The sequence below is a fragment of the Rhinopithecus roxellana genome, chromosome 11 (assembly GCF_007565055.1).
Source record: "Rhinopithecus roxellana isolate Shanxi Qingling chromosome 11, ASM756505v1, whole genome shotgun sequence".
In the NCBI taxonomy this organism is placed as follows: Eukaryota; Metazoa; Chordata; class Mammalia; order Primates; family Cercopithecidae; genus Rhinopithecus; species Rhinopithecus roxellana.
Window position 1 is genome coordinate 136,813,672 of NC_044559.1, and position 20,682 is coordinate 136,834,353.

Here is a 20,682-nt window from a genome sequence, read left to right on the forward strand (position 1 = left end):
GAGTGAGACCTCATCACTGTAAAGTAGTAAATAAATAAAATTTAAAAAATAAAAAGAGAATAAACACATGTACACAACCACATACGGTATGTGGCAGAAACTTAGATAACCTGGGTATCAGATAGTCAAACTGAACAGAATGACTTATAGCTCTAGAGGAATGGGTTACATATATAGTGCCCCAAATTTATAACTGAAAACAAACTAACACAGAGAAAAGAGTATTATTCACGCCATTAGGCTTCAAAGAGAAAACAAAATTTGCTAGTGTTTGTAAACATTTGGGGTAGTTGATTAAAAAGCTTTTTAATTGTCTAGAAAAGCCTACCATATTTCCTTTCAGGAGGCACATTCTGGTAATCTGAGACACTGCATTACTACTCAGCTTTCTGTTAAGTTCTTTCCAAGCACAGCTGACATCCTGTATTTCCTCTAGGCTTTCCAGAGTCATGGTCACAAACCCCTTGAGGAATAAAAACCACATTATGTTTGGAAATAAATCAGCAGCAGCAGTACAATGAAATTCTAACTCTATAATCCTTCAAGATGTAACTGTGCATTTCTTATGAGCCAAAAGTATATAACACTGCAGCTAAAAAATTTTTTTGAAACTACATTATTAGAATAGTGTTTACAGATAATTGAAAGTACTATCCTATGTATTGCTGCAAGACTCTATTTAATTCTAACCATTATGCTTTAAGAGAGAATTAAGAATTAAGCAAACCAGAGCCAAGAAAGACAACAAGGAAGTGAAGAATTAAGGAAATGTTGAGGGAGTCAAAGTCAGCTTGGAGTGAAAACCCTGGCTGGGTGTGGTGGCTCACATCTGTAATCTCAGCACTTTAGGAAACCGAGGCGGGAGGGTCACTTGAGCCCAGGAGTTTGAGACCAGCCTAGGCAACATGGTGAAATGCCATCGCTAAAAAAAAAAAAAAAAAAAAAAAAAAAAAAAAAAAAAAAAAATTAGCCAGGCATGGTGGCGCACTCCTACAGTCCCAGCTACTCAGGAGGCTTGAGCCCAGGAGCCCAGGAGGCAGAGGTTGCAGTGAGCCGAGATTGCACCACTGCACTCCAGCCTGGGTGACAGAACTAGACCCTGTCTCAAAAAAATAAATAAATAAATAAATACAACATAAATTTCTTTAACCTTTTTTTTTTTTTTTTAAAGACAGGGTCTCGCTCTGTCACCCAGGTTGGAATGCAGTGGCACAATCTCAGCTCACTGCACCCTCAACCTTCTGGGCTCAAGCAATCCTCTCACCTCAGCCCCACAAGCATCAGGAACTACAGGTGTGTGCCATCATGCCGTGCTAATTTTTGTATTTTTAGTAGAGACGGGGTTGCCCACGTTGGTCTTGAACTTCTGGACTCAAGTGATCTGCCTGCTTCAGCCTCCCAAAGTGCTAGGATTACAGGCATGAGCCACCATGCCTGACCAATTTCTTTAAACTTTTGAAGGACTGTTACATAAGCAAAAATTGTTTGTTCTGTAAAGCTTCACTAACAGCAAAAGAATCAACATTAAGAAGATATGGGGATGCATTCAGCAAACAAATATTTATTGAGTGCCCCCTATGTATGTGCCACAGATTGTATTAGGTGCTAGAGATTCAGCAATAAGTAGTCCTTTCTCTCATGGAGAGTAGATTCTGGTGCATGTGCATGTACCTACACCTGTATGTGGGGTTGGGTGGGGGGGTACACAGTAAACAAATAAGCAAATATATGGAATATCATATAGTAATAAGCATCACGAATAGGAATAAAGCAGTGCTTAGGAAACAAAGAGTATAGGGAGGGGTAAGCTATTTTAGAGTGATCAAGAAAGACCTCTCTGGTATGATATTTGAGCAGAGACCAGAATGAAATAAAGGAGGAAGCAACATGGTTATTAGAGGGAAAAAACATTCAAGACAATGAAAGTAAGCGCAAAGGCCTTGTGTAATAGTTAAGTTTACGTCTGAGGAAAACCAAATAGGTTAGGGTGTCTGAAATAAGAAAGGGGAGAGTGATAAGAGATTATATCAAGGAGACAGCAAGAGGAAAAGCCTATAGGACATTCATGATAAAGACTGGATTTTGGTTTAACCCATGAAAGAAATTTAAAGCCACTAACACCCTGTTTCTAAGATATTTAATCAGAGATTAAATGACCCATCTGCCAAAGAGGGATTCTTTATTGGATGAGGGTTGAGACTAAATAACTTCTTAGGTACTTCTTAGCTCAAATCTCAATGCTTTCTCAACAAATATGTTTTAAATACAGTCTTAAGAAGCATTTGGTGGGTTATCAGGGATAGGATATTTGCTCAATGCTAAAGTATCACCCCACAAGTTACTAATTACAAAAAGTAAGATACACCTTTAAAATATGGCAGTTTCCATCTTAAACAAATGCTCAAACTAAGCATTACTAGTACTGGAACAACCTAACATTTTATGCCTCTTGATGTGATGCAGTATGAGGTACATATTAACTATAAAGTACCCTTGCCAAAAATATTTAACCTAAATATAAAAACCAAGCTTTGGTATTACTTCCAGTTTAAAAGAGGATAAAGGCAAAAGTTAAATGATGCTTGAAGAGATTCGGACAAATTCAGACAGTGAGATATTATACCAAACAACCAACCTAGACTCTTCACCAAATCAGTATCAGAAAAAAATTAAAATGATGAGAAAACAGTTCCAGACTAAAAAAGACTAAAGAGACATAATACCAAATGTAACATATTTAACTAGATTCTGAATTTTTAAAAAGATACATACAAACAGGTATATGTATACATACGGATAAATGGAATGGAGCCCAATAAGTCACTCGAAGCAAAATGACATTTAGCTAAACTATTAACACCTACCAGGTAGAAACCATCAGATACCCCAGCTGCATTCATTTGCGCTACACCAAATAAGTCACATCCAAGTGAACCTGCCCTGCCCTTTTTGTTCCCTCCTCCCCATCACAGGGATGTGCTGCCCAAAATTAGTCTGTTCTGTTATTTGAAAATCCCACCAGCAGGCTCTAGTCTTATAGATGTCTCCAGGACCAGGCTCGTCACTCTCTCTCTCCACTCAGACATAAAAGAACTCTTAAAATTCTCTTCACCAAGAAACTCCCCTCACTTATACTTGAATAAGTAAAAAATCTCTGAGCTACCTGCACCAATGGTTCTGGTGTGCTATGTTTTGGCACGTGACACGAACCTGGCAGCAGGCGAGTTCAGATGGTGTCACACACAATCCCTCCACACACACACAGGCATTTACTTACTTTGCATGCTACTGTGTTAATTTTAAATAGATTAAAAGTAATCTATTTCTTACTTTGCAGGATTCCATGGAAACTTACAAAATGAAATGTAGGTTCTGGGATACAAGTTTCAGTAAACAAAGGTCTGTGCAAAGTAAGCATTTCCCATATTTCTCTCCAAATACCCAGACAGACATTTTCAGGATAATGAGAAAAAAATGGATATAAACTAAATATTAGATGATGATACAGAACTATCATTACTTTTCACAGATGAGCTTATTAGATTGTGGTTATGTAGCAGAATATCCTTATTCTCAGAGGATGCATGTTGAAGTATTTAGGGATGATATCACGGTGTTTCAACTTACTTTCAAATGGTTTAGAAAAAAAATACAGGCCGGGTGAGGTGGCTCACGCCTGTAATCCCAGCACTTTGGGAGGCTGAGGACGGTGGATCACCTGAGGTCAGGAATTTGAGACCAGCCTGACCAATATGGTGAAACCCCATCTCTACTAAAAATACAAAAATTAGCTGGGCGTGGTGGCATGTGCCTGTGGTCCCAGCTACTCAGGAGGAGAACTGCTTGAACCTGGGAGGCAGAGGTTGCAGTGAGCCAAGATCATGCAATTGCACTCCAGCCTGGGCAACAGAACAAGACTCCATCTCAAAAAATATATATATACTTATAAAGTTATAAAGCAAGAAGGAAGATATTGAATGGTTCCTAAAACAAAGAAATGATAAATGTTTAAGACGATGGAAATGCTAATGACCCTGATCTGATCCCTATACACAGTATGTATTGAAACATCACTACAGACCCTTTAAATATGTACAATTCCTCTTCCCGCCATCTTGGTTCCTGTGGAAGCCTGCTGGGAACGGGACTTCTAAAAGGAACTATGTCTAGAAGGCTGTGGTCCAAGGCCATTTTTGCCGGCGATAAGCGGGGTCTCCGGAACCAAAGGGAGCACACAGCTCTTCTTAACATTGAAGGTGTTTATGCCCGAGATGAAACAGAATTCTATTTGGGCAAGAGATGCGCTTATGTATACAAAGCAAAGAACAACACAGTGACTCCAGGCGGCAAACCAAATAAAACCAGAGTCATCTGGGGAAAGGTAACTCAGGCCCATGGAAACAGTGGCATGGTTCGTGCCAAATTCCCAAGCAATCTTCCTGCTAAGGCCACTGGACACAGAATCCGAGTGATGATGTACCCCTCAAGGATTTAAACTAACGAAAAATCAATAAATAAACGTGGATTTGTGCTCTTGTAAAAAATAAATAAATATGTACCAATTATTACGTGTCTTTTTTTTTAAATTACAAATTAAGAGCTCAAAAAGGATATAAAGCAAATGATACACACTTTTAACAGTTGAATCTAGGTGGATTGTATGTGGTTACTGCATTATTCTTTCAGTTTTTCTGTGGATTTGAAAAATTTGGAAGAGGTGATTGTCAAAAAAGGATTTATTAGGGAGTAGAGGAAATAAAGAGACAAGTTTCTCATAGAGCAAAACAGTTTTTTTCTGCACAAAAAGCACAGTAATTCACTATACAATATTTACTATAGTTCAATTTTAACCTTTTCCCACTATGTACAATTTTCTCACAGATTTCTACCTTATCAGAGGTGATCAAAGATCGTGGTTCGAAGCTTGATGCACCAGAAATGTGGGCTAAAGCTGCAGCCAATGCATCCACTGCCCCTTTCTCTTCTATCAGTCTCTGAGCTGATGGTCGGAAAAAATCAACAGCAGCATAAGAAACGGAAGCCAGAGACCTATGGTTTAAAAATAGTATTCTTGGTCAAGACACAGGGAAAAAATAAAAGAGGATAAATGGGAAAAAGAGAGAGTAATTTTTTTTTTTTTTTTTTTTTTTGAGACAGAGCCTTGCTCTGTCACCCAGTCTGGAGTGCACTGACCCAATCTTGGCTCACTGCAGCCAACCTGCCGGGCTCAAGCGATCCTCCCGCCTCAGCCTTCCAAGTAGCTGGGACTATAGGTGCATGCACCACCATTCCTGGCTAATCTTTGTATTTTTTGTAGAGACAAGGTTCCGCCATGTTGGCCAAGCTAGTCTCAAACTCCTAAGCTCGAGCAATCTACCCACCTCAGCCTCCCAAAGTGCTGGAATTACAGATATGCACCACAGTGCCCAGCCACATTTTTATATTTTAATATAACTAAATGTCTGCTGGTAAAACTGGTGATTAAAATTTTCTGCTATTTAAACAGGGAGAGCTTACAGATGAATAGCCTAATACAAAAGAAACAATTATTCAGCAAGTTCAGAAAGCATACCTGATGGCATCCATGCTTTTAGATTTAACTAAATCCATTGTAGAAGGAACACCTACACGTTTAAAAGTAATTCCCTGAAAATGAAAGAGTTACATTAAAGAAAAATGGAAGTCTTTACAATTAATTCCTAAATTAATATTTTAATAGTTCATTGAATTTCTATTTCTTGGATTTAAAGATTTCATAGCCCTAGCAGATTAAAAGATCTGTTTTATCTTTTTTTTTTTTTTTCTCGTTTTTGAGACAGAGTCTTGCTCTGTTGCCCAGGCTGGAGTGTGGTGGCATGATCTTGGCTCACTGCAACCTCCACCTCCCAGGCTCAAGCAATTCTCCTGCCTCAGCCTCCATAGTAACTGGGATTACAGGTGCCTGCCACCATGCCCAGCTAATTCTTGTATTTTTAGTAGAGATGGGGTTTCACCATGTTGGGCAGGCTGGTCTCAAACTCCTGACCTCAAGTGATCTGCCCGTCTCTGCCTCCCAAAGTGCTGGGATTACAGGCGTGAGCCACTGCACCCAGCCAAGATCTGTTTTTTTCTAATAAATAATCAATTACAAATTTCAGAAAGAGAAAAATAATTTTTTGAATTGCCCCTTAGTTACAATCACAGAATTTCACTTGTAAAACAAGCCTGATTTGGGGGAAAAAAAAAAAAAAAGATGTTTAAATCTATCATCTTTTTTCCTTATTTTACAAAGTATATGAAATAGCATATAAAAACACATAAAATTGGGAAAAACTGAAAATTCAGACCACAGAAAATGTACAGTTTCTCAAGAAACTTGTACCATTACTTAAAAGAATCTTAACTATTATTCCAAGACAATCTTTTAGTCACCCATTTACAATGCTGGACTAAGAAGCAGTGAAATCACAATGCACTTCTGATTTTAGTATGAAGAGAGAAATTCAAGGAAAAGATGAGAAAGTCAGCTCCACTGTCTTCAAAATAAAAGCTGTATTAAAGTCTTGAAGCTAATATAAATTTAGATCTCCGCAGGCTTCACATCCAAATGCAGCTTAAATTGAGAAAAGTTATGAAGACCTACTTGTGAGAATAAATATAAGAACTCTCTTTTAAGGCACCATTTAGACAATAAGCCTGAAATAATTTAACTCTACTTACTGCTTTTTGTTCCACATATCTTAGTTGACCTCTTTCTCTTGGTTGATAAAAACATATACAAATCCCTGTCCGTCCAGCTCTACCTGTGCGTCCAGAGCGATGGATATAGGACTCAACATCCTAAAGATTATAAGAGGTAATACTTTTTAAAGCTCTAGCAAGTTCCAGTCATTCTGGAATCCAAATAATAATGTTAATAATAATATATTTATTTCAATACTGTTGCCCTTTTCAACATTCCAAACAATTATATGTGTGGATTTTGGGGTAAAGGCAGTATGATTTAAAACCTTTTAATCCACTTCATCCCAGGTTTTTTTACATGGCAACTTTTTAAAATTCTCTGCCTGATTTTGTTGCTCCATGCTTCAAATCCAAACAACAGAGTTAATCATCTGCAAAGGTATCAGAATCTGATCAATTTAATACCACACTAACAAAAAAATGGCTAAGAGCAAGAAGAGATGACATATTTTTCACATCCCAAGCAATATGTTGTAAATCAAATGGGAATTTATAAAATTGTTCTTATTTTTCCCAAATCAAATCCCATTTCCTACCTGAGGAGGAGAACTTTGAATCACCAGGTCAACTTCAGGAATGTCCAAACCACGGGCAGCCACATTGGTTGCCACCAAAACTTTAAAACTACCTTCTCTGAAGCCCTTTAGTGTAATTTCTCTTTGTGACTGTGCAATGTCCCCATGTAAACACTGGGCATTCTATTTGAGAAAGGGGGAGAAAATTAAGTGTATAGTTCATACTTGCAACTGATAGCACCACAACATCATCTAGTCTGTGCTCCTTTTGCATGTTTTTAAATCTTATTTTGGTAATTTTAACAACACATGGTTACTGTTTAAAAAAAGTCAAACATGACAGAAAATATTTAACATAAAATGTAAAAGCTTCCCTAATACTAGTCACTTAGAAATAATTCACTGCTAAGAGTTTGGTAAATATTCTGTCAGACTTTTTTTTCTTTTTTTTTCCCAGACAGAGTTTCACTCTTACTGCCCAGGCTGGAGTACAATGGAGTGATCTTGGCTCACTGCAACCTCCACCTTCCGAGTTCAAGTGATTCTCCTGCCTCAGCCTCCCGAGTAGCTGGGATTACAGGTGCCTGCCACCATGCCCAGCTAATTTTTGTATTTTTAGAAGAAACAGGGTTTCACCATGTTGATGAGGCTGGTCTTGAACTCCTGACCTCAGGTGATCTGCCGGCCTCAGCCTCCCAAAGTGCTGGGATTACAGGTGTGAGCCACCACACCCGGCCACTTTTTTTTTTTTTTTTTAAATACACACATACTCACATTACACAAGCATATACTATGACTTTATGTATTTATTTATAACATGAGATATTACATAGGTAGGGTTTTGTAACCTACTTTATAAATTTAGTGTATCTTAGCTATCCACATCTACAGATAAAATGCTACTTAATTTTTTTAAACTGTATATAATTTATTCATATGGATCCTACTGATGAACTTTTGGGCTGTATTCAAATTTTCACCTTTAGAAACAATGCTGCAATGGGCCAGCCGCGGTGGTTCATGCCTGTAATCCCAGAACTCTGGGAGGCCAAGACAGGCAGATCACCTGAGGTCAGGAGTTTGAGACCAGCCTGGCCAACATGGTGAAACCCTGTCTCTACTAAAAATACAAAAAATTAGCCGGGTGTGATGGCAAGCACCTGCAATCCCAGCTACTTGGGAGGCTGAGGCAGGAGAATTGCTTGAACTCGGGAAGCGAAGGTTGCAGTGAGCTGAGATCATGCCATTGCACTCCAGCCTGGGGGACAAGAATAAAGCTTTGTCTTAAAAAAAAAAAAAAGAAAGAAAGAAAGAAACAATGTTGCAATGAACAACTTTGTACTTGTATCTCTGGATGCCTCAGTATCTGTATATTTCAGTAGGATACATATCTAGAAGTTGAATTTCTGGGTCAAAAATTATGAACACGTAGCATTTTAACAGAAACTGTATTATAAAAAAACTGTATTACAAAAAAAGTTGTGTACCTTTTATTCTTAAATACTCTATGAATATTTATTTCATCATACCCCACCCAGTTTGCATATTATAAATCATTGTAATCTTTGTGAATTTAATAGGCAAAAATACTTTCCCAATGATGTTTTAATTTACATGTCTGTAATTTTTAGTGATGCTGAACCTATTTATATTAGGTTAATCTTCATCTCTGGTGCAAATTTCCTGGTATTATAAATACACTTCCTAGTATTCCTGGCCACTATACTAAAGTCAAAAAGTTCATAACAATGACCAGGCCGGGCTCAGTGGCTCACGCCTGTAATCCCAGCACTTTGGGAGGCTGACGTGGGTGGATCACTTGAACTCAGTAGTTCAAGACCAGCCTGGCCAACATGGTGAAACCTCATCTCTACTAAAAATACAAAGATTAGCCAGGTGTGGTGGTGCACGCCTGTAATCCCAGCTACTGAAGAGGTTGAGGCAGGAGAATCATGTGAACCCGGGAAGTGAAAGTTGCAGTGAGCCATAATCACTCCACTGCACTCTAGCCTGGGCGGCAGAACGAGACTCCATCTCAAAAAACTAAAGTTCACAACAATAATTTAACCCCAACAGTATTTCAGCCTTGGTATATAAATAGTTTAATGCATACATGAATAAATTCAGTGAACACTTGCTATCTGTCAGAATTATACCTGGTTCTAGAACATTCATAAAGAAACACAACTCTGGGGCCACCAGCTGACAGGCATCTTCAGTAAGTATGACGTGTGCTATCACAGGTGTAGGTTCAGAGTGCTACAGGAATACTTAGGAGGGAAATCTAACTCAATCTTGTTTGAGGGGAAAGCAGCACTGAAGCTGACACCTAACATCGTAAGGAACTACTAGGTAAAAGAAGGAGCAGAAGGCTAGGGAGATCCTGGTAGAAGAAATATCATACATAAAGAGTGGGGAGTGAAACCTATAAATATTTGAGCACTGCTGAAACAGAGTGAAAAGGGAGCAGGGGTGAGAGGATAGGGAGTGAGAGATGAGATTGGAATAGAATATAAACTTTATCCTGAGGACAATATGAAACAATTGAATGATTATAAACAGGAAAATATCATGAACGTATTAAATTATACGACCGGGCACAGTGGCTCACGCCTGTAATCCCTGCACTTTGGCAGGCCAAGGCAGGCGGATCACCTGAGGTCAGGAGTTTGAGACCAACATGGTGAAACCCCGTCTCTACTAAAAACACTAAAAAAGTAGCCGGGTATGGTGGCAAATGCCTGTAATCCCAGAGACTCAGGAGGCTGAGGCAGGAGAATCACTGGAACCTGGGAGGCGGAGGTTGCAGTGAGCCGAGATTGTGCCACTGCACTCCAGCCTGGGCGACACAGCAAGATTCCGTCTCTCTCTCTCTATATATATATATATACATTTATTTTTTAGGTTCTGTCACCCACCCACCAGCCTGGATGACAGAGCAATACCCGGTTTCTAAAAAAGGAAATAAAGAGTTATCAGTGGCCTCACTAAGGTGGTGGCAATGACCACCTATTACTCCACAAATATATAATGACCTACAACATGTTGGGCACTAGGGATAAAAAAGTGAACAAAAAATAAGACTGCTGGCCAGGCATGGTGGCTCACGCCTGTAATCCCAGCACTTTCAGAGGCCGAAGCGGGAGGATCATGAGGTCAGGAGATCAAGACCACAGTGAAACCCCATCTCTACTAAAAATAGAAAAAATTAGCCGGGCGTGGTGGCAGGCGCCTGTAGTCCCAGCTACTCGGGAGGCTGAGGCAGGAGAATGGCGTAAACCCGGAAGGCGGAGCTTGCAGTGAGCTGAGATTGCGCCACTGCACTCCAGCCTGGGCGACAGAGCGAGACTCCGTCTCAAAAAAAAAAAAAAAAAAAAAAAAGACTGCTTCTGTCCTCATAGTCTTCATATCCTGGTCAGAAGGATGAACATTAATCAAATAATTAGGCACACAAATAAATTTAGATAATGAATGTAATGGATGATGCACGGGTCTAAGAGGCAATGAGGCTTTGTAAGAGGACAACCTGACCTAACTTGGGGCAAGAAAGGATTCCCTAAAAAATGATGGTTTGGACTGAGATCTGAAGGATGAGTAGGAGTTGCTAGGCAAGGTAGACTACAAATTCAAGAGCTGACCAGCATGGTGGCTCATGCCTATAATCCCAACACATTGGGAGGCCAAGGTGGGAGGACTGCTGGAACCCAGGAGTTAAAGACCAGCCTAACAGCTGGGTGAGGTGGAGGGCACCTGTAGTCCCAGCTACTTGGGAGGCTGAGGCAGGAGAATGGCGTAAACCCGGGAGGCGGAGCTTGCAGTGAGCTGAGATTCGGCCACTGCACCCCAGCCTGGGCGACAGAGCAAGACTCCGTCTCAAAAAAAAAAAAAAAAAGACCAGCCTAGGCTACATAAAGATATACCATCTCTATAAAAAATAAAAAGTTAGCCAGGTGTAGGGACACACACGTGTCATCCCAGCTACTTGAGAGGCTGAGGTGGGAGGATCACTTGGTCCCAAGCAGTTGAGGCTCCAATAAGCCATTGCGCCACTGTACTCCAGGCTAGGGGACAGCGTGAGACCCTGTCTCCACCCAAAAAAAAAAAAAAAAAAAAAAAAAACCATGGCATGTATGGCGCGTGTGCACAAAATGAAAAAATGAGAGGGAAGTATAAGATGAGACTGGAGCCGGGCGCGGTGGCTCAAGCCTGTAATCCCAGCACTTTGGGAGGCCGAGACGGGCGGATCACGAGGTCAGGAGATCGAGACCATCCTGGCTAACATGGTGAAACCCCGTCTCTACTAAAAAATACAAAAAGCTAGCTGGGCGAGGTGGCGGGTGCCTGTAGTCCCAGCTACTCGGGAGGCTGAGGCAGGAGAATGGCGTAAACCCGGAAGGCGGAGCTTGCAGTGAGCTGAGATTGCGCCACTGCACTCCAGCCTGGGCGACAGAGCGAGACTCCGTCTCAAAAAAAAAAAAAAAAAAAAAAAGATGAAGCTGGAAAGGTAAGTAGGGGCTACACCATAACTGAATTCAAGAACTACTAGTTGATAAAATTGCAAGGACATATTCAAGGGAGTAGAAATTATGTATAAAGGAAACAGATACATTATACACGATTCTCAGACTTTTAGATTCTGCAACTGGTGTAAGAAATAAATGGAGGCTGGACGCAGTGACTCATGCCTGTATTCCCAGCACTTTGGGAGGGCAAGGCAGGTGGATCACCTGAGATCAGGAGTTTGAGACCAGCCTGGCCAATGTGGTGAAACCTTGTTTCTACTAAAAATACAAAACTTAGAAGGGCATGGTGGCGGGCACCTGTAATCCCAGCTACTCAGGAGGTTGAGGCAGGAGAATCGCTTGAACCCAGAAGGCAGAGGTTGCAGTGAGCTGGGATCACATCATTGGACTCCAGCTTGGGCAACAAGAGCAAAACTCCATCACAAAACAAGAAAAAAGGAAAGAAAGAAGAAAAGAAAGAAAAGAAAGAAAAGAAAGAAAAGAAAGAAAGAAAAGAAAGAAAAGAAAGAAAAGAAAGAAAGAAAGAAAATGGACCAGGCAGGGCACAGTGGCTCACACCTGTAATCCCAGTACTTTGGGAAGCCGAGGTGGGCGGATTACTTGAGGTCAGGAGTTCCAGACCAGCCTGGCCAACATGGCAAAACCCTGTCTCCACTAAACATACAAAAATTAGCCGGGCATGGTGGTGCATGCCTATAATCCCAGCTACTAGGGAGGCTGAGGCAGGAGAATCACTTGAACCCGGGGGGCGGAGGACGGACGTTTCAGTTAGTCGAGATCACACCACTGCACTCCAGCCCCCATCTCAAAAAAAAAAAAAAAAAAAAAAAAATGAGGCCGGGAGCAGTGGCTCACGCCTATAATCCCAGCACTTTGGGAGGGCAAGGTGGGCGGATCATGAGGTCAAGGGATTGAAACTATCCTGGCCAAAATGGTGAAAACTTGTCTCTACTAAAAATACAAAAATTAGCTGGATGTGGTGATGTGCACCTGTAGTTCCAGCTACTCAGGAGACTGAGGCAGGAGAATCGCTTGAACCCGGGAGGCGGAGGTTGCAGTGAGCCGAGATCACACCATTCTACTCCAGCCTGGGGGACAAGAGCGAAACTTCATCTCAAAAAAGAAAAAGAAAGAAAGAAATGGACAAGGCTGGGCACAGTGGCTCATACCTGTAATCTGTGTACTTTGGGAGGCCAAGATGGGTGGATCACTTGAAGTCAGGAGTTCCAGACCAGCCTGGCCAACATGGTGAAACCCCGTCTCCACTAACAATACAAAAATTAGTGGGGTATGGTGGCACACACCTGTAATACCAGCTATTGGGGAGGCTGAGGCAGGAGAATTGCTTGAACCCGGGAGGCAGAGGATGCAGCGAGCCGAGATCATGCCACTGCACTCCAGCCTGGCAAAAAAGCAAGACTCCGTCTCAAAAAAAAATAAATAAATAAACAGAACACTTTAAACCATAGGAGACAGAATCCAAAAATACTATGTAGTTGGCTGGATGGCCAAGGATAAGGAATAAACTCAAGAGTGATACACAAATTTCTGGTTTAAGCAACGGATAATGCTGGAGACAGAGTGCGTACAGGAGTGTAGAAAATTAATTAATTTAGGTTTAGAAACATACAGGTTGGTGTGTCTTTAGCCAGTAGGTCTAGTATTCTTGAGGCAGATCCCAGTGAGAAAAAGATTTGCCTATCATTAGCATATACTCAATAACTGGAGCCATAGGAGTGATTAGATCTTTCTATACATATCTATACTTCTATATTCCTATACTAATTGACTCCTTGCTTCAAGAAAATAAATGCGGTATGCAAAATGCTTTAAATAAACAATTTTTTTTTAAAATAAAACAGAGACGAAGTCTCACTATGTTGCCCAGGCTGGTTTTGAACTCCTGAGCTCAAGTGATCCTCCTGCCTTGGCCTCCCAAAGTGCTGGGATTACAGACACAGGCCATCGTGCCTGGCACATCTAAATGTTAAAATGGTACAAAAGAAAGTAATTTTTAATATCAACTTTTTATTTATTTATTTTGGAGACAGGGTCTCACTTTGTCGCCCAGGGTGGAGTGCAGTGGCATGATCATTGCTCACTGTAGCCTCGACCTCCCGGACTCAAGAAATGCTTCCCACATCTAGCCTCCTCGGTAGCTTGGACCACAGGTGTGTCCCACCACACCTAGGCAATTTTTTTATTTTTTGTAGAGACAGTCTCGCTATGTTTCCCAGGCCACTTTTGAATGCCTGGCCTCAATAAATTTTCCTGTCTTGGCTTCCCAGGGAAATTCTTTTAATTTCAAAAACATCCTTTTATTATTATTCTATTTTAATTTATTTTATTTTATTGAGACACAGTTTCACTCTCTCTTAGGCTAGAGTACAGTGGTGCACAATCTCAGCTCACCGCAACCGCCACCTCCTGGGTTCAAGCAATTCTCGTGCCTTAGCCTCCCAAGTAGCTGGGATTACAGGCACGTGCCACCATGCCCAGCTAATTTTTGTATTTTTAGTAGAGGTGGGGTTGCACTATGTTTGCCAGGCTGATCTCGAACTCCTGATCTCAAGTGATCCACCCGCCTCAGTCTCCCAAAGTACTGGGATTACAGGTGTGAGCCACCAAGCCTGGCCTTATTCATTCATTTTTAAGAGATGGAATCTTGCTGTGTTGCCCAAGCTACAGTGCAATGGCAAAACCATAGCTCATTACAACCTCAAAATACTGGGCTAAGAGATCCTCCCACCTCAGCCTCCTGAGTAGCTAGAATTGCAGGCATGAACCATGGTGGCCGGCTCAAAAGTATCCCTTTAAATAGGAAGCTTAATTAATACAATTTCCATAATACATTTTAAGATGTTTAATTTATGCATAAGACTCCCTTTAAAAATATATCTACTATATAAATGAAATGCCCACGCTAGTCTCAAATTCCTGGGCTCAAGCAACCTTTCTACCCTGGCCTCCCAAAGTGCTGGGATAACAGGCATGGGCCACCACACCTGGCTAATACATATTTTTTTTAATTTACTTTTTCTTCACCAAAAGCAGATACTTGAAATACCACTTCGTAAGAGCAGGACAATATATATACATAAGTATGTGTACATATGTACATAGGTATAAAATTATGCTAGTAAGTAGCACAACTAAGATTTAAACCCCAATCTGACTCCCAAGTCTGTGCTATTAATCACTATTCTTTTTTCCTCCATGAAAAATATGTAGAGTAAGAATCAGATCCATGAGGAACGCCAATATTTAAAGTACAGACAAGAATACAAAAAGATCAGCAGGAACTGGGAAAGGTTAGCCAAAGAAGAAAATAAACCTGCGTGGTTATCATATAACCCAAGTTAAGGAAAATATTTCAAGAAAAGAAACATCTAATTTTTGAAAAAAGTTATAAACAAATATACTTTAAATAAGTTAGACAGTTTTTCATAGTGAATTTTTCAATTGCAACACAGGTTTTTTTCTCATGCCTGTAATCCCAGCACTTTGGGAGGCCAAGGTGGGAGGACTGCTTGAGGCTAAGAGTTCAAGAACAGTCTGGGTAACACAAGGAGATCCTGTCTCTACAAAAAATAAAAAATTAGCCAGGTGTCATGGTGCATGCCTGTAGTCCCAGCTTGTTGGGAGGCTGAGGTGGGAGAACCACTGGAGCCTGGGAGATTGGGGCTGCAGTGAGTCATGATCACACCATTGCACTTCAGCCTGGGTGACAGAGTAAGACCCTGTCTAAAAACAAAACAAAACAAAAAAACACAGGGTTTTTTTCACTTGATAATTTGTCCTAGAGGAACATACTACATTCATGGTATCAGCGATGGTTTCCAGGTATCCAACTTTTGAGTAATTTTTTTTCCAAACGTGTGTGTGTGTTTCTCTCTTTGTGAGAGACACAGACTGTTTAATGATTCATTCATTCATTCAGAGAAGGGGTTCTTGTTGTGTTGCCTGGGGCCTCCCGCCGCAACCTCCTGAGTAGCCGGAATTACAGGTGCACAACCAAACCCAGCTGTTCAGAATTTAGAAGGCATTCGTTTCTGGGGGAAACCAAGTAAAATCTGTCTTTTTACAAGTAAATTACAATTTTAAACTAAAAAAAAAGAAACTATTCAGGTTCTCTGGTTAATCCATAAAATCCCATATAACTCGTAATAAGATACTACCAGTATGTTCTACCTAAATAGAAAAGTCACGCAGCAGAATGGAGAATGGAGAATTCCATTCTCCAAATCACAGAAACAGATTATTGTCCACTGAGAGGAGAATTCTCCCCTAGCCTTTGTAGCAAGGCAATTTCTTCAAGATTAAAAAATGGTTTCTGCAAAACAACTGCTACTGAATATTTTAAAGCAACGAAAAGAAAAGCAAATCAATTACCCTCTACCACTCTTTCACTATTTAGCAAATATCTATTTATAGAGGACTTTATTTTATTTTATTTTATTTTTTTTGAGATGGAGTCTCACTCTGTCGCCCAGGCTGGAGTTCAGTAGCGTGATCTCAGCTCATTGCAACCTCCGACTCTTGGGTTCAGGTCATTCTCCTGACTCAGCCTCCCAAGTAGCTGGGACTATAGGTGCCCACCACCACGACTGGTTAATTTTTTCTATTTTTCAGTAGAGACGGGGTTTCACCGTGTTAGCCAGGATGGTCTCGATCTCCTGACCTCGTGATCCGCCCACATCGGCCTCCCAAAGTGCTGGGATTACAGGTGTCAGCCACCGCGCCCGGCCTTTTTTAATTTTTTTAAAAGACAGGGTCTCACTTTGTCACCCAGGCTGGAATGCAGTGTCATGTTCATAGCTCACTGCAACCTCTAACTCCTGGGCTCAAGCAATCCTCTTGCCTTAGCCTCCCAAGTAGACAGGAATAGAGGAATGTGCCACCACACCTGGCTAATTTTTTTTCTTTCTTTTTTTTTTTTTTTTGAGACAGAGTCTTGCTCTGTTGCCCAGGATGGAGTGCAGTGGCGCGATCTCGGCTTACTGCAACCTCTGCCTCCCAGGTTCAAGTGATTCTCGTCCTTCAGCCTCCCAAGTAGCTGGGACTACAGGTGTGCACCACCACACCTGGCTAATTTTTTGTATTTTAGTGGAGGCCAGGTTTCACCATGTTGCACAAGGTGGTCTCGAACTCCTGAGCTCAGGCAATCCACATGCCTCGGCCTCCCAAAATGCTAGGATTACAGGTGTGAGCCATTGCAGCTGGCCCTGGCTAATTTTTAACTTTTTATAGAGATGGTGTCTCATTATACTGCCCAGACTGGTCTCAAACTCCTGGCCTCAAGTGATCCTCCCACATCAGACTCCCAAAGTGCTAGAATTACACGCATGCCTGGCCTATACTGGACATTTAAATATCAAAGCTAATGCTACACAATTAGTTAAAATGACACAGGGGAAGACAGTGACTTTGAGTCTCTAGTTCCCACATAACACACATCAACTAGGATAACAAAACTAAAAATCCACAGACAACACACGTAACAAACAAGTGACAAAGTAGTCTCATGATTTCCAAAACATGAGCGGAGGCCAGGTGCGGTGGCTCATGCCTGTAATCCCAGCACTTTGGGAGGCCGAGGCAGGCAGATCACCTGAGGTCGAGAGTTCAAGACCAGCCTGACGAACATGGAGAAACCCTGTCTCTACTAAAAATACAAAAAAAAAAAAAAAATTAGTTGGGCATGTTGGCACATGCCTGTCATCCCAGCTACTTGGGAGACTGAGGCAGGAGAATCACTTGAACCTGGGAGGCAGAGGTTGTGGTGAGCCAAGATCACGCCACTGCACTCCAATCTGGGCAACAAGAGCAAAACTCCTTCTCAAAAAAAAAATGAGCAGGGAAGGATAAATTCTTTTATCTATGTGGGGGAATTTGCTAGTCCTAAGAACAGGCAATTCAGGGACCTAGTCTTTCAGGTCTGCCATCTTGAAAGCATAATGAAAAGCTACCTGGAAGGCATATTCTCAAACAAATTGTTGACAACAGCAGCTGAATCTGGGAGGATTTTTATATACTTGAGGGTGATTGTGAGGAGCCAGAGTTAAGGTCTGCGGGGACTGGAGCAAGCTGGGCCCTATATAAACTTTCTAAACTAACAGCCAATGTTCACTTTCCGGGACAAAGCCCCATACTGAGGAGAAACTGCAGGACAGAGGATCTAAACTAAGGATGCCAAGAATAACAGGATCAAAGGAAAAAAAAGATACAGAGAAAAGTGAGGAAAGACACAGCTAGAGCCAGAAAGTAGACCTTTTTTTAACAGCTTCACTCAGATATAATTTACAGACTATATTTTAAGCACTAACAAAAATAACAGAAGCAGCAGCTCTAGAGCTGTGACGCCAGAAGCATTCTCACCAATACCTTCCCATCTACAGTTCAAAAAGTTTAACTTAATCTAAAAATGAGCAACAGAAAAGATCACACTCAAATCTCACAGAAAGTAATTAGGAAGGAAAAAAAGAGGAAACAGAATAAGCTGGGAGCAGTGGCACATGCCTGTAATCCCAGTTACTCAGGAGGCTGATGAGAGAGGATCCCTTAAGGCCAGGAGTTAGAGGCTGCAGTGTGCTATTACTGCATCTGTGCCAAGGTACTCCAATGCTGGCAACATGGTGGGACCCTGTCTCTTGAAAAAAAAGTTTTTTTTTGGCAGACACGATGGCTCATGCCTGTAATCCCAGCACTTTGGGAGGCCTAGGTGATAATTTGAGGTCAGGAGTTCTAGACCAGCCTGGACAACTTGGTGAAAACCCATCTCTACTAAAAATACAAAAATTAGCTGGGTGTGCTGCTGGCACCTGCAATTCCAGCTACTCTGGAGGATGAGGCAGGAGAATCACTTGAACCTAGGAGGCAGAGGTTGCAGTGAGCTGACATCGCACTACTGCACTCCAGCCTGGGTCACAGAGCTTGACTACATCTTTAAAAAAAAAAAAAAAAAAGCAGACTACCTCCACAAATAAAGTGATCTAGAAAGGCTTATCCACAAAATAAATAAAAGCATACCATTTTGAATGAACTCAAACATATATGACTGGGCACGGTGGCTCACGTCTATAATCCCAGCACTTAGGAGTGCCGAGGCAGATGGATCACTTGAGGTCAGCAGTTTGAGACCAGCCTGGCTAACATGGCAAAACGCCATCTCTACTAAATATACAAAAATTAGCCAGGTATGGTGGTGTGTACCTTTAATCCCAGCTACTCTGGAAGCTGAGGCATAAGAATCGCTTGAACCTAAGAGGAGCAGGTTGCAGTGAGCCGAGATCTTGCCACTGCACTCCACCTGGGTGATAGAGTGAAACTGTGTCTCAAAAAAATAAAAAACAAAAAAATAAGAAATAAAATAAAATATACATATATATCATATATTGGCTGGGCACAGTGGCTCTCGCCTGTAATCCCAGCACTTAGGGAGGCAGAGGCAAGTGGATCGCTTGAGCTCAGGATTAAGAGCAGCCTGGGCAACTTAGAGAGATCCCATCTCTACAAAAATGAAACTTAGCCAGGCATGGTAGCACGCACCTGTGGTCTCAGGTACTCAGGAGGCTGAGGTGGGAGGATCACTTGAACCTGGAAGGTGAAGGCTGCAGTGAGCCAAGATCATGCCACTGCACTCCAGCCTGGGTGACAAAGACCCCATCTCAGAAAAAATAAAATAAAATAAAATATATATTATATATATTAAATACATAAAAAATACACAAAAGTTTTAAAAATCATACACACACACACACACACACACACACACACAAACACAGATTTTTTTTTTTTTAGAGAAAGGGTCATACTCAGCTGGGTGCGGTGGCTCACACCTGTAATCCCAGCACTTTGGGAGGCCGAGGCGGTCGGATCACGAGGTCAGGAGTTTGAGACCTGCCTGGCCAATATGGTGAAACTCTGTTTCTACTAAAAATACGAAAAATAGCAGGGTGTAGTGGCACGTGCCTGTAGTCCCAGCTACTCAAGAGGCTGAGGCAGGAGAATCGCTTGAACCCAGGAGGCAGAGGTTGCAGTGAGCCAAGATTGTACCACTGCACTCCAGCCTGGGCAACAGAGGGAGGCTCTCAAAAAAAAAAAAGGGAGAGGGTCGTACTCTGTCACCCAGGATAGAGTACAGCGTCATAATCATAGCTCACTGTAACCTCTAGCTCCTGGACTCATGAAGTTCTCCCACCTCAGCCTCCCAAGTAGCTGGGACTACAGGCACACACCACCACCTCTGGCTAATTTTTTTTTTTTAAGAGACAGGGTCTCACTAAGTTGCCCAGGCTTGTCTTGAACTCCTGGGCTCAAGCAATCCTTCAGATTTAGCTTCCCAGAGTGCTGAGATTACAGGTACGAGCCACCATGCCTGCTAAAAGAAAAAATTTTAATGCTACGGTAAAGAACAAAAATCAAGAAAAACTTTTCAGTTTTTCAATGAGATAAAATAAATCAAGAAAGAAGTAGAAATAAAAGATAACTTTTCACAAATGAAGACTATACTAGAAAGAGTAAAAGACTGAATAAACACAACAGATTTCTTAAAAATGGGAAATTCTGAGGCATGTGTAGTGGTGCATGCCTACGATCCCAGCTACAGGAGCTCAAAGCTATCAGGTGCCATGATTACATCTGTGAATAGCCACTGCACACCCATGTGGGCAACACAGCAAGATCCTGTCTCTTAAAAAAAAAGAGAAATTTTGAAAACTGAATAAGGAAAAAGATGAAAAAGATTTGATGTGACAAAGGAGATTCGAAAAAGAGAGCCAACATATGCACAACAAGAGTCCTTAAAGAAGAAAACCAAAGCAACTGGAAAACCAAACACTAAAAATTGTACTTCAAGAAAATTTTGATGAAACTTTTTTTTTTTTTTTTTTTTTGAGACGGAGTCTTGCTCTGCCGCCCAG

General features: G+C 41.4%; 1 protein-coding gene and 1 pseudogene across 7 annotated transcripts in view; one reads left to right on the plus strand and one right to left on the minus strand.

Moving 5' to 3' along the window:
• DDX50 (DExD-box helicase 50) overlaps window positions 1-20,682 on the minus strand; it is a 46,443-nt gene that overhangs the window by 6,065 nt on the left and 19,696 nt on the right. For all 6 annotated transcript variants that reach the window (XM_010362806.2, XM_030941521.1, XM_030941523.1 and 3 more), the window contains 5 exons: window positions 7,260-7,421; window positions 6,700-6,819; window positions 5,573-5,646; window positions 4,890-5,049; window positions 329-463 (listed from right to left, as the gene is read on the minus strand). In XM_010362806.2, coding sequence (XP_010361108.2) covers window positions 329-463; window positions 4,890-5,049; window positions 5,573-5,646; window positions 6,700-6,819; window positions 7,260-7,421 — 651 coding nt within the window. The remainder of the gene's footprint in view (window positions 1-328; window positions 464-4,889; window positions 5,050-5,572; window positions 5,647-6,699; window positions 6,820-7,259; window positions 7,422-20,682) is intronic.
• Window positions 4,127-4,544, plus strand: LOC104661951 (annotated as a pseudogene). Its single transcript, XR_004060179.1, has one exon. The product of XR_004060179.1 is annotated as a 60S ribosomal protein L35a pseudogene (transcript).